Source organism: Acipenser ruthenus, chromosome 12 (assembly GCF_902713425.1).
Source record: "Acipenser ruthenus chromosome 12, fAciRut3.2 maternal haplotype, whole genome shotgun sequence".
Lineage (NCBI taxonomy): Eukaryota > Metazoa > Chordata > Actinopteri > Acipenseriformes > Acipenseridae > Acipenser > Acipenser ruthenus.
The window spans coordinates 22,440,340-22,455,043 of NC_081200.1; the positions used below are offsets into that span (position 1 = coordinate 22,440,340).

Sequence of the window (14,704 nt, forward strand, 5' to 3'; positions counted from 1 at the left end):
GTTGTGTTCCTTAAAGGAATGGCTTCGGGATATCTGGTAGCATAATCTAATATAACCAAAATATATTCGTGCCCACGAGCCGATTTTATTTAATGGCCCCACTAAATCCATAGCTGTTCTTTCGAAAGGTACCTCAATAATCGGAAGAGGTTGTAAAGGAGCTCGTAATCCTGGATTTGGACTAGCCAGCTGACATTCAGGACATGATTTACAATACCAATCTACAGCCTTTCTAATCCCCACCCAATAGAACCTTCTTAGTATACATTGCAAGGTTTTCTCAGATCCTAAATGACCTCCAAACAAATGTGTATGTGCCAAGTATAACACTTGTGACTGGTAAGCCCGGGGAACCAACAACTGTTCTACTGGTTCTTGGTTAAGCTGCGTACAGCAATACAGTAAATCATTCTTCACAATAAAGTGCTCAAGTGGGTTAACTATAGTATTCTCTACCCTGGTACCATTTACTGACACCACCCGCTCTCGGATATTCACAAGAGTAGGGTCCTGTTCCTGTTCCCTAGCAAAATCTCCACTTTGGATTTGAAGACAATCTTCCCTGGGCCCCTCCCTTGAGTTTTCTACTGCCACCTCTCCTGTTTCTGTAACAATTTCCGTCTCATCACACTGTGTAGACACTCCCTTACTATTGTGTTTTGCTAAGACCCCAATTAAACTTTGTGTTATAGTGTCACGTTCCTGGCGGCGCTGCCGGCGTGACTTCCTCACTTGTACACAACTGCCTTCAATAAACATATCTGGGTCGGTAAATGGAAAAATGTCATAAGGACTCTCTACTGGCGTATTTTCTGCCTTGTTTGCTTCCGGTTTCACCAGAGGCCTGTTAAATTTGACCAGGGTGTCGAACCCTGGGATATTTCGTCCAAGAATTACTTGGTGGGGAAGACAAGGTACCACTCCAACTCGGAAGTCTACCACCTGAGACCCAACTTCAATGGAGACTACCGCGGTCGGATAGTATTTAATATCTCCATGGATACAAGTAATTCCGGTCTTAAAATCATAATCCAATGGTCTGTCTGCCAATAATTCTGGCATAATTAACGTAATAGCACTCCCCGAATCTGCGAGAGCCTCTGCCCGTTTCCCATTCATTTTTACCCTAACCAGATATGGATACGTCCCCTCAGGATGACGTGGCACAATTATATTCCCACAAAACTGACTTTCATTGATAACAGGTTTTTAAACATTACACTCCATTCGTTCTTCCTGTGTACAATATTTAGCAATGTGGCCAAACTGGTTGCATTTAAAACAGCGATAATTACCATAACCCCGGGCCTTTATCCTTACTTCCCCATCTGTCCCCAGTCCCTTCACGGCCATCGACCGCTCTTCACCCTTCTCCGGCACCGCCGTTTGCTTACCCGACCTGACAGGCGTCCGAATCCTCCATGACGTTTGTCTCGGGTTCCGTGCTGCCGGGATCTGGGGCTGACGGAAGAGTTCTTCAGCGGCTAACTGTCGCTCTACGAGATCCACAAACTCATTAATGGTAGTGGGGTCTCCTTGCCCCACCCACTTCCTCAGTGTGGCTGGTAATGACCGCAGATACCGATCCATGACCAGGATCTGCACTACCTTCTCTGCGTTATTTATATCCGGCTTGAGCCACCTAGTGGCCAGATGAATCAGATCATACATCTGGGATCTGAGTGGAACTCCGGTGGTGTAACCCCAGGCATGATATTTCTGTGCCCGGACAGCCGAGGTCTCCCCTTCCCAAGCAAGGATCTCTGCTTTTAAATGGGGATAGCTCTCAGCTTCCTGTGGGGCCAAGTCGTGATAGGCCTTCTGTGCCTCTCCCACCAAGAACGGTGCCAGAATCCCAGCCCATTTCTCTGACGGCCACCCCTCCCAGGTGGCGGTGTGCTGAAATGCCAGCAAGAACGCTTCTACGTCATCCTCCCGCGTCATCTTCTGTAAGACGTGGGAGGGTCGAATTGGAGACACATGTGGAGGTTCCCTCGACTGGTCCAAACGTCCCTTTAAAATTGCTAACTCCTGTCGGGTTACCTCCAATTGCTGTGTGTTCAACCGGTTTTATTTCTTGCTGTAGTTGCACAGCCGTCTGTTGAAACTCCTGCATTTTAGCGCTATGGTCCTGTTGCACTGCTGTAGCATGTAAAAGGGCACGAATCAGCACGTCGGTGGTCTCCATCTTGTTGATCTTCGTGGGCCGACTGGAGTATGTTTCCAGTCGATCTGAATCCCACTCTGACACCAAATGTAAAAGATCCAGTAGATACGTGCTGCTGAACCACTGCTTTCCCATTCCACCAACTGGCACAGACTCAATACGTTTGCAGGCAAGTATCTTTTATTTACAATATTTACATCAAATAAGCAGTTTCTGTCACAGTTCTCGCCCTGTACGGGGCACTGACTAACTCACTTCTTCAACCCTCTCTAGCTACGTCAAGATATGGAGATAGAAAAGAAGTCCAAGGATCCTCCGACCTGAAGTGAGTCAGTCCGCGGGTAAGAACAGGGTCAGCTCTCTTCCCTAGAGCTGTCCTGGGTCACCGGTAAGTGTAGGTTGAGCGCCCTCTGCTGGAGTATTCCGGAAACCCAGGTAAGTATAAGACCGGCTCCCTCTACTGGAGTAGATCCGCACACAGGTAACTATCCAACAGACTCCCTCTGCTGGAGTAGTCCTGTAACTCAGATAAAAACAAGTCAGGCTCCCTCTGCTGGAGTAGTCCTGTAACACAGGTAAGTATTAGACCGGCTCCCTCTGCTGGAGTAGTCCTGGGACACAGGTAAGTACAAGACAAGCTCCCTCTGCTGGAGTAGTTCTGGAACACAGGTAAATACAAGACAAGCTCCCTCTGCTGGAGTAGTCCTGGAACACAGGTAAGTACAATACAAGCTCCCTCTGCTGGAGTAGTTCTGGAACACAGGTAAATACAAGACAGGCTCCCTCTTCTGGAGTAGTCCTGTAACACAGGTAAGTACAAGACAAGCTCCCTCTGCTGGAGTAGTTCTGGAACATAGGTAGGTACAAGACAAGCTCCCTCTGCTGGAGTTGTCCTGGAACACAGGTAAGTATAAGAATGGATCCGCTTTTAAAGAAGACTCCCAGGAACACAATAGAGGTAATCCCAGACGTCCAAAGAAGTGAACAAAGATAAAACAAGTTATATCCGGGCTGTGGAGAAAGAACTCCTGCAGCCAACTCCCGGTCGTCCACAGAAGCAAATTGTATTCCTTCTAAAAGCCAGTGTCCATTTTCCCTGTATTAATCATATGCAAAGTATATTGTGTCTGTGTTATGAATAAACAATGTCTTGCACTTCCAGTCTCATAAGTCTGTTCTTTCTGGTTATTATTTACTGTCTCTGCAACACGTAAATAACCAATACCTCTCCGGGTTATAAAGCATATAGCACAACACACTACGGTTGTGGCGGCGCACAACCGCACAGCACAGAATACCGCAGGTCTCTTTTAAATTGCTAAGGGGTACAATATCTTCAAGTCGCACCCCGACAACAGAAAATAAAAATAAACTTTGACAAACAAAAGGCTACCTCAACAAGAGGAAAAATCGCACTTTGTAAAAACTAAACGCCGACTATATTTTAACACGAACGATAGCTTTACCTTGCGATCTCTTTCTTTTTGGTTGTTTTTTCCAACACACTGGAGTTTGCACGCTACTTCTCACTTCTCTCCCCTATGGCTCTGCCCTGCTCCTTTTTAAACCCAGAAACCCCACCCAATTAATTGGCACTCGGATTTCTGGGTTGTGTAGTTTCTTCCTTAGCGCCGCCATTTCTTAAAGGCAACGCTATCCTTTCCTCACTATATATATATATATATATATATATATATATATATACACACACACATATAAAACATCTCAGCCGGTTTTCAGCCATGGTGATCTGCAATACCTGTTGCTCAGTTTAATTTTATGTCTCAGAGTTCATTTTTAATAAATGAATTGTAAGAAATTAGTTGAAACCGTGTTCACTACTAACGACATGACACCCCACTAATGGTGTTTGAAAAACAATTTGGGAAAGAAGTAAAACACATTATTAACCAACCAGACACAAGGTATTTTGCCTTGTCGCAGCAGCTTAGATTGACTTGTGTACCAGTTCTCTGCTCATGGAAACCACATTTTCACAAAATGTCACTAGTAATCTTTAAAAACAGCACAAGTACTTTACGCATAGCTAATTTACATATCAACCCCCACCTTTCCCATTCATTTGCATGATGTCGGGTGAAAAGCCTGGTTTAATCGAGTAAAATAAACTGAGCGAATGGAAACCCAAAAAAGGCAAGCTCGTCATTATGAAATGCAAATATCTTGAGCTATAAAAAAAAAAAAAAACATGCACGGAAACTCCACCATAGTGACCTCAATGGAAAGCCATCTGAGACAAACACATTGTGCTGCTTTAGAGCGAGCCAGAATCTCATGGGACAGAAAAAAGGCAAGCTCGTCATTCTGAAATGCCTCGCTTATACAGTACCCTTCCTGAAAAATTGTTGTGTAGTGATGATTTTTTTTATATATATAGATTGTATACATTATATATTTGTTGCGACTTTTTATGTAGAATGTAATAAATGAGAACCAAAACAGCAAGGTTTTTTTTTTCCCCCTTCACTTTACAATGCCATTTCCACGTTTTGTTTTATTTGAAGTGTTTAAAGTTAAATTTCTGTTTGTTTGCTTGTTCAGCTACAAAAAGGCACAAGTAAACCTCATGTTATTACTTGAAAACTTATCTATGGCCACTGTTTACTGTGAAGGAATGGAGGAGAAAAAAAGAAATGAAATGCGGTGTCAACTTTATTTACTATTTATTTCAGGAATAAACAAAACAACATTGAACTTCTATTATGGCATCTTTTTGTTTTGTAGTTAATTCACTGGGGTAAAGTAAGTCCTACACAACTTCATTCTTTACTCCCAGGGATATTTTTCTATTTTAACATGTTACATATTGTAAGGTATTGCTGTAAAATAAAGGCGCGCACACACACAGGGGCCACGGGCATCCCCCCTGCCCCTGCGCTATGTTGTCTGCCTGTGTTCAGAGCAGTAAAATGGCTTATTACTTTTTGGAAAAATTAAAGAATATATCCAAACTTATATTTAAATTATGAGCGAATATCCGAACATGAAAATCCTGTGTTCGTCCCAACACTAATTAAAAGGTATTGTGTCAATAAATAGTGATTGCTGCTTACAGTGGGTCCCATGGAAAATCTCCCCAGTACAATGTTAGGTGTGGTAACTGATACCACAGTGCACCATGGGTTAAGCATTGGCCATTACTCAATACAAATTTGTATACAACTTTTCTTTTGTGTATTGTGACATTGTAACAGACCTTGTCATTTTAAAATGTTGCATTATTTCAACCACAATATGTAGAATTTTATATGAGTTACAGGGGCAGCAGTATGGAGTAGTGGTTAGGGCTCTGGACTCTTGACTGGAGGGTCGTGGGTTCAATCCTCGGTGGGGGACACTGCTGCTGTACCCTTGTACTAGATTGCTCCAGTAAAAACCCAACTGTATAAATGGGTAATTGTATGTAAAAATAATGTGATATCTTGTAACAATTGTAAGTCGCCCTGGATAAGGGCGTCTGCTAATAAATAATAATAATAATAATAATGTTGAAATTTAAAACAAAAATGGGTGTTGTACTCTGGTTTGGAAAGAGGCTGTTTAATGGTACAGAAATTAAAAGCCACCACAAAATAAGAGAAGCAGCTGTGTTTTTGTACATTTTATGAAGCAATATAGAAAGTGTGCAACTTGGTAATCACATTTACAGTATCTGGCATCCTAAACTGGGCCAAAACAATTGCATCTACTGATTTGAATACTGCACAATGGTGTATAGTATGGTAACATTTAGAGTTATTTTGCACAAATTGCTGACCTAAAGAACTTTGTTTTTCAGATAATGAACATTTTGCATTTTAATTGCATTTATATTGGCAGATTTTTTTTTACAATAGATTTTTTCTTTGTAGTTTAGTTGTCAATTAACACATTCATTTTAAATGCAGTATGTTGGTTAATAGTTCTGGAATGGTACCCTACTGAGAGGGTGTAAAACACTTCAAGCTGCGCAGTATGATAACTGTGGTATACCCTAACGTGATTAGAGTTGCCGTGACTTTACTGTGGTGCCGGGTAGATTTTCCATGGGAAAATTTCTATCAATCCTCTCCTTAAATGAGGGTGGAGGAGCACCCTAGCAGCAGATATGACCAGTGGCAGAAGTTACATAGCTAACCTCTTTGGTGCAATACCCCTGTCAAACAGGATTGAATTTGTATCTCTTGTTGCAGCAACAGCTTAGCTGTCCCTTTGATGATGAGGCTGGAGCACTGCTCCGTGACTGTTATCTCGTGGAGGAGAAGGAAAAATTAAAGGAGGAATGGAGGCTTTTTGATGACCAGAGGAAGAACTTTGAAAGAGAGAGACAAAATTTCACAGAAGCTGCAATCCGATTAGGACGCGAGGTACTTGTGGTATAAAATTGCCTAACTTTAAAAAGAAAAAAAAAAGTTTGTTATTGGAAAATACAATATGTGAATTCCAGATGGATGCATTCATTTTATTAATTTATTTTGTCCTCTTGTAGAGGAAAGAATTTGAGGAAGACCGAGCAACTTGGTTGAAACATCAGTTTTTAAACATTACTCCTTTCGTAGATCGCAAGAAGCCACACGCTTCAAAGTCACACAGTGCCTTGTCTACTGGTAAGTATATTTCATGTCTAGTTTTATAGTGACTTGCAAAATAGCGTCACTTATACAGTAATCTATTGGTTTCACAATCCTAAGATTATTGGCAATCAGGTACAGTGCCTATAGAAAGTCTACACCCCCTTGAACTTTTTTCACATTTTGTTGTATCAGTGCCTCAGAGTTTCATGCATTTAAATGAGGATTTTTTCCACTTATCTACACACCATACTCCACACTGTTAAGGGGAAAAAAGTTATATATTAAAAATACAAAACTGAAAGATCATAATTGGATAAGTCTCCACCCCCCAAGTTAATACTTGGTGGAAGCACCTTTGGCAGCAATTACAGCTGTGAGTCTGTTGGGATAGGTCTCTACCAACTTTGCACACCTAGATTTGGCAATATTTGACCATTCTTGTTTACAAAACTGTTCAAGCTCTGTCAAGTTCCTTGGAGTGTTGATGGACAGCAATCTTCAAGTCATGCCACAAATTTTCGATTGGATTTAGGTCGGGGCTCGAACTGGGCCACTCAAGGACATTTACCTTTTTGTTCCTTAGCCACTCCAGTGTAGCTTTGGCTATGTGCTTTGGGTCGTTGTCATGCTAAAAGGTGAACTTCCGTCCCAGTTTCAGCTTTCTTGCAGAGGGCAGCAGGTTTTCCTCAAGGACTTCTCTGTACTTTGCTCCATTCATTTTCCCTTCTTTCTGCCCCAGCCCCAGCCGATGAGAAACATCCACATAACATGATGCTGCCACCACCATGCTTCACAGTAGGGATGTTGTTCTTTGGGTGATACGCTGTGTTGGGTTTGTGCCAAACGTAACGCTTTGCATTTAGGCCAAAAAGTTCAATTTTAGTTTCGTCAGACCACAAAACTTTTTGCCACATGGCTACAGAATTTCTGCATAATTTAAACAGGATTCAAGGTGGGCTTTCTTGAGTAATGGCTTCCTTCTTGCCACCCTACCATATAGGCCAGATTTGTGGAGTGCTTGGGATATTGTTGTCACATGCACACTTTGACCAGTCTTGGCCATAAAAGCCTGTAGCTCTTGCAAAGTTGCCATTGGCCTCTTGGTAGCCTCTCTGATCAGTCTCCTTCTTCCTCGGTCATCCAGTTTGGAGGGATGGCCTGATCTAGGCAGGGTCTTGGTGGTGCCATACACCTTCCACTTCTAGACCGTGCTCCAAGGGATATTCAAGGCCTTTGATATTTTTTTATACCCATCCCCTGATCTGTGCCTTTCAACAACTTTGTCCCGGAGTTCTTTTGAACGCGCCTTGGTGCTCATGGTTGAGTCTTTCCTTTGAAATGCACTACCCAGCAGAGGGAACCTACAGGACTGCTGAATGTATCCTAAAATTATGTGAATCACTACAATTTAACACAGATGGAGGCCACTTAACTTGGTGTGTGATTTTGAAGGTGATTGGTTACACCTGAGCTAATTAGGATTGCTATTACAAGGGGGATGGACACTTTTCCAACCAAGCTGTTTCAGTTTTTATTTTTAATTAATTTTCTACAAATTTCTAGAATATTTTTTTCACTTGGAAGTTGTGGGGTAGGATGTGTAGATAAATGAAAAAAATTAAAATATTTTAATGCATTTTAATTCCAGGCTATAAGGCAACAAAAGGTGAAAATTTTGAAAGATGGTATAGACTTTCTATAGGCACTTTCTATAGCTATCTGAATGTTTAAAAAACGTGTGGGGAAATTTAAATTGAATAATTGTGTAGATGAAATATATCAAGTGTAAATGTCTGTCCAAAACTTGTATCTAAATAGGTTTGCTTGATACAGTTGCAGCCAAATGTATTGGTGCCCTTTGCGTATTATACCATAATTCAATATCACAGATTTAAGGACAAGCATTTGGTAAACTGCAACCACTTTTAATAAAAGCAAAATTCACACTTCTAGTAATTTAGCAAATCTATCCCAAAGCAAACTTATTCCATTTAAAGTGTTTGTTCAAGACAAAGTATTGGCACCCCTGCTGTAGTATTTAACGTGTGTCCTCCTTTTGCTTTTTATTATGTCTTTCAGATGTTTATAATAATAATTCTTAACCAGTATGTTGCGTCATGTTGGTGAAATCCTGGGCCCATTCTGTCTTGCATATTTCCATCTGCTCAGACAGATTGGATACACAATGCTTCGCTACAGTTTTTTTTTCAGATCAGTGGAAAGCATTTCTATTGGATTAATCTGGTTATTTTATTTATTTATTTATTTATTTATTTATTTATTTATTATTATTATTATTTTTTATGATTCTTGAATGCAAAGATCAATTCTGGATTGTCCTTCACGGCGTTGACAGCCATATGCTTTGGGTTGTTGTGTTGGAACATTCTACCAATCGGCCTACAAGCAGATGGTATCATTGTACTTTAAAGATCAAATTAATGTAGCCATGTATCAAAACACTCTACAATTGCATTAAAGTCTCCAGTCCCTGAACTGTTAACTCCCCCCTATCATGATTGCACCATCTCCATGTTTAACTGTAGCTACAAGGTTTTCTTCATTTTGAAGCCCCCCCCCCCCCCCTCCTTCCCAACATACTGTGATCCATTTGAGGAAAATATTTATTTTAGCCTTGGCAAACTTTTAGACGTTTTTGTTTTGTTTGTTTTATAAATTTTATTTTAAAGTGGTTTGCAGTGAGGCCCAAGTGTATACAACTCTTCTGTGATCGTTGTACAGTTTTCGTGTATGATTATGCCTGATGCTGTTAATCATTGGATGATTCTCCTACCTGCTTTTACCCCTAATTCTTTGGATTTCCACTTTCAAGCGTTTCAGTTGAATTTGTTCTGTGGTGGTACTTGATTATTGCTCTGATTTGTGGATTTTGGTATTCCATATTTATTTTAATACTGTTCTGTAGTCATTTCCTTTGTTGTAATTTGCTGCAAGTGCTTTTCTCAAACATGAATCTAACTCCTTTGTCTTGGCCGTCATCTACTGTGTTGCCAAAAAGTATTCAACAGATGTTGGAAATAGTTTACTTTTTATAATGCAGCTTAATTATGGTGTTGTGGTTTTCAATTAATGAATATAAAGTTGTATTACATTTTTATAGACTTGGTGTAAAGGTGCCAAGTGCTTTTTAATTTTTAATTTTTTTTTATTTTTATAAAGCTTGTTCTACTAACAGCTATGGTGTAGTTTTGGTCTGTCATACTAATTGGCGATTTATTGTTCACTAAATGCTTGTATTTAACTTGTATTTTAATTGTGCTTATATCAATCATAGGGTGCCAATACTTTATTCTTTAACTGTGTGTCTTTTAAAATGATGTGGAAATGCAACTAAGGAGAGAATTTTTTTTTTTTCTAGGTTTGGACTTGGAAAACCAGAATTTACACACTCCTCCAGCACAGCAGAATAAAGTGACTTGTCACACTTCATTATCTACACCAAAATCTTCCTCCTCCTTGAAAATGCCATGTACTGCAGATTATTATTTATTTCTTAGCATACCAGACCCTATGCCTTATACCTGACAAAAGGTAGCGGTTTATTAAAAGATGTGGTTAAGGACATAAGCTGACTGTTTCTGTATCGTTAAACTTAAAGATGCGTCACAACATATCAGGAACTTATTTTGCACTTCAATTAAAGTCTGTACCTTGCAAGGTTTCTTCATCCTGAGTAGTGTGCTGTATTCTCTTAGGCACTTGTGATCAACAAAATACTAATTTTGTTTGTTTGATTTTTATTATTCTGCAGCTCACCAAGAACCCAACCAAAGAGAAGCAGTGTGCAAGACACCAGCATAAAACTGTACAGTAACCAACTATCGACTCCCAAGCCAAGACTTTCAGTAGCCTCCGAGGACTCTTATATTTGTTCAATCACCGGAGATGAGAATAAACTGTGAATGTACCTATGAAGGGCTATAATTTTTTTGTATTAATTTATATAAAGGTTGTCACTAATATAGTGGGGTGGTTTTGTTTGTTTTATTTTTTAAAATCTAATGTCAGATCACATGAAATTTGCCTGTTTTTTCAGTATTTTCTGTCTCCTACAATAACTTAAACAGACTTCATCTTGACAACACATTGGTGGCTTGGTTTAATTCCCTGGCATTTTGGCTTGTCAATTATCTAACATGTAATCAACACTGGCAGGTATTGATGCTTAAGAGCTGCATTACAGGGTTTGCACTATTTTCCAAATTAAAAAGTCTCCACAACATCATCTACACTTTCAACGTGAAAGAACAATTATAGAAATATTCAAGAAGTAATTAAAAATAAAAAACCATAAAGTCTTAATTGCATAAGTCTTCACACCCTTTGTCATAGCGAACCCAAATTAGCTCAGGTACAACAAATTACCTTAACAAGGCACATAATAAGTTAAATAGAACATACCTGTGTCCAGTCACAGTAGTTCAACTGATTCGAATACTCCAGGATGAAGAATCAAGCTGTTTCTGTTGTATGAAGTGAATTTGTAGCAAATGGCAAAACATGCCGAACAAGGAGCTGCCAAAAGAACTCTGGGATAAAGTTATTGGAAGGTACAGATTGGTGGAAGGATATAAGAAACTTTCAATGTCTTTGAATATCCCTTGGTGCACTGTCAGGTCCATCATTGTAACGTGGAAACAGTTTGGCACCACCAAGACGCTGGCTCGATCAGGCCGTCCCTCCAAAGTCAGTAGCCTGAGGGAGGTCACTGAGGTCTAAGATTACTTAAAAAGAACTACAGAGGTCTCTGGCTGAGATTGGGGAAAATGTTGACTGTTCAACAATTTCAAGAGTACTCCACAAACATGGCTTGTATGGGAGGGTGGCAAGAAGGAAGCCACTGCTGAAAAAAAGCCATATGATGTGCCGCATAGATTTTGCAAAGAAACACTGAGGGAACACTGCACACATGTGGGAGAAGGTTTTGTGGTTTGTGTCCTCGAGTGGCCTAGTCAAAGCCCAGACCTGAATCCTATAGAAAATCTGTGGCAAGACTGCAGTCCACAGACGATCCCCAGCCAACTTGAAAGAGCTTGAGCTATTCTGCCAAGAAGAATGGGCAAAAACTGCACCATCCCACTGTGCTAATTTGGTAGACACTTATCCAAAACGACTCATGGCTGCTATTGCTGCAAAAGGGGCTTGCACCAAGTATTGACTCAAGGGGTGTGAAGACTGATGCAATCAAGACTTTTTGTTTTTTTTATTTTTAATTACTTTTCGAATATTTCTATAATTGTTCTTTCACGTTGAAAGTGTAGATGCTGTTGTGTAGATCAGTGAAACAAACTCCTACTTTAATGCATTTTGAATTGTATTCTTTAGGCATCAGAATGTGAAAAATGTTCAAGGGTGTGAAGACTTTTTCAAGGCACTGTGTGTGTATATATATATATATATATATATATATATATATATATATATATATATATATATACACTACTGGTCAAAAGTTTTAGAACACCCCCATTTTTCCAGTTTTTATTGGAATTTAAGCAGTTCAAGTCCAGTGAATAACCTGAAATGGTACAAAGGTAAGCGGTAAACTGCCAGAGGTTAAAAAAAAAGTTTAGGTTACCAAAAAGTGAAAAATAATGTACATTTCAGAGTTATACAAAAAGGCCTTTTTCAGGGAACAAGTAATGGGTTAACAACTTACAGCTGTTCTGCAGCAATGGAAGTAAATTAAGCCTTGAAAGTTGATGCTAACAATTCCTACAGGTGTCCCAACTTTTGTTGATTACTTACAAACCCTCTGTTTGTATAAAAGCAGTGTTGGAACAGACTGTGTTACTACACCCTCTTAAGCATTATTTGGACAGTATTGTACTGCAGGAAGTAGTATATTGCTCTCATAATGGCGAGAAAAAGTCAATTAACAAAGGAAGACAGACAGACCATTATAACCCTTAAAAGTGTAGGTCTTTCCTTTAGAGAAATTGCAAAGAAAGCCAAGGTGTCAGTGAGTACAGTTTCCTACACCATCAAAAGGCACTTGGAAACTGGAGGAAACTCTGACAGGAAGAGGTCTGGCAGACCCAAAGCCACAACAGAATCAGAAGACAAGTTTCTGAGAGTCAACAGTTTGCGTGATAGGCGGCTCACAGGACAACAGCTTCAAGCACAGCTTAACACTGGTCGAAGTAAGCAAGTCTCAGTTTCAACTGTGAAGAGAAGACTTCGAGCTGCAGGTTTGACAGGTCGAGTGGCAGTAAGAAAGCCATTGCTAAGATGGCAAAATAAGAAAAAGAGGCTTGCCTGGGCCATGAAGCACCGCCAGTGGACTATTGAAGACTGGAAGAAGGTCTTATGGACCGATGAATCAAAATTTGAAATCTTCGGTTCATCACGCAGGGTTTTTGTACGCCGTCGAGTAGGCGAAAGGATGGTTCCTCGGTGTTTATGAACAGACAATGTCTGGTTGGTCTCATGGACATGATGAAGCACTTAACCCTTATTACCACCGCAGACATAAGCTAACCACCCATCAAGGATGTCTACTGTGGGACATGAGGGTAATTGTACCTCCAAAGCTACAGTCACAAGTGTTAGAACAGTTACACAATGGCCACATTGGGATAGTCAAAATGAAAATGCTTGCTCGCAGCTACATTTGGTGGCCATGTCTAGATAAACAAATTGAGGAAATAGCTAAATGTTGCATTGGATGCACACAGACCCAAAACCTACCCCAGACTGCACCTGTTCATCCTTGGGAATGGCCAACATCACCGTGGCAACGCATTCATGTGGACTATGCTGGCCCATTTCAAGGGAGTATGTTCCTTGTGGTTGTAGATGCACACTCCAAGTGGCCTGAAGTGTTTTGCACTCAGTCAACAACAGCTTCGCGAACAGTTGATTTCCTCAGAATCACTTTTGCAAGATTTGGATTGCCACTGCAACTTGTAAGTGACAATGGACCCCAGTTTACTTGTGAAGAATTCCAGCATTTCATGAAACGGAATGGAATAAAACACATCACCACAGCACCATTTCACCCTGCAACTAATGGGCTGGCAGAACGGTTTGTGCAAACACTTAAACAGAGTTTACGTGCAATGAAAGGGGAAAATGGGACACTGCAAAAGAAAATTGCAAATATCTTGTTAACATACAGAAATACCCCACTCACCACCACAAATGAGACAACAGCTATGCTGATGATGAAACGCAACCTGCGGACCCGACTGGACTTATTAAAACCCTGCGTCCAGAGTGATGTGGTTAGCAAACAACTGCAGCAAACAATTGCACACCCCATGAAGCAAAGCCGTCAGCTGAATGTGGGACATTCGAGGTGTTGGAGGTAACCCAGATGCAGTACCACTTGATGTTCCTGACCTGCCAGTCCGGTTACCTACCTGCACACCAACATCAGCGGAGCCTCCTGATACGAGTAACAGCAGTGCAGTTACTGATACCCAGCAGCAGCCTGACATAGCCTTAACCCCAGGATCGATGACTGCAGATCCACCAAACCAACAGTTGCCTGATAGACGCTACCCTGAGAGAACCCGCAAGGCTCCAGACAAGCTGAACTTGTAATTATTTGTTATAAGTAACCAAGAGTGATGCCACAGCATATGTTAATAGCTGTAGCTGTTAGTTGTTACTAATGTTCTAAATATTGGGAATAATAGTATGTAGAAAATAAAACTAAGTAAAGTAAAATAAAAGGAAACTAAATATATACTTTTATTAAGTTCAATACCCAGTTCTAATTATACAAGGGAGGAGATGTAGTGTATTGCTGAAATGAAGTATTAACATGACTGTCTCTTTAAGATCTGAAGACTTTAGTAATAATAATAATGATGTCACATCCTCTTCTTTGTTCACAGGTTCAATAAAGCAATGACCACGGTTAGAAAGCAACGCTGTGTTTCTGCGTGTTTCTTCATGTAAATAAAGACACAAAGACACAACAGAAATAGTATTT

At 40.3% G+C, this 14,704-nt stretch overlaps 1 protein-coding gene across 5 annotated transcripts in view; it reads left to right on the top strand.

Annotated features, from left to right (window-relative positions):
- LOC117416962 (afadin- and alpha-actinin-binding protein-like) overlaps positions 1 to 10,726 on the top strand; it is a 57,680-nt gene extending 46,954 nt beyond the window's left edge. For 2 of the 5 annotated variants that reach the window (XM_059034688.1, XM_059034691.1), the window contains 4 exons: positions 6,361 to 6,534; positions 6,657 to 6,774; positions 10,121 to 10,293; positions 10,514 to 10,677. In XM_059034688.1, the coding sequence (XP_058890671.1) occupies positions 6,361 to 6,534; positions 6,657 to 6,774; positions 10,121 to 10,287 (459 nt within the window). In that variant the 3' untranslated portion in view covers positions 10,288 to 10,293; positions 10,514 to 10,677. Of the gene's footprint in view, positions 1 to 6,360; positions 6,535 to 6,656; positions 6,775 to 8,820; positions 9,310 to 10,120; positions 10,294 to 10,513 lie in introns of those variants that run through there. The other 3 variants (XM_059034689.1, XM_034028481.3, XM_059034690.1) reach the window with 3 other exon arrangements.
- The last annotated feature ends 3,978 nt before the right edge of the window (positions 10,727 to 14,704 follow it).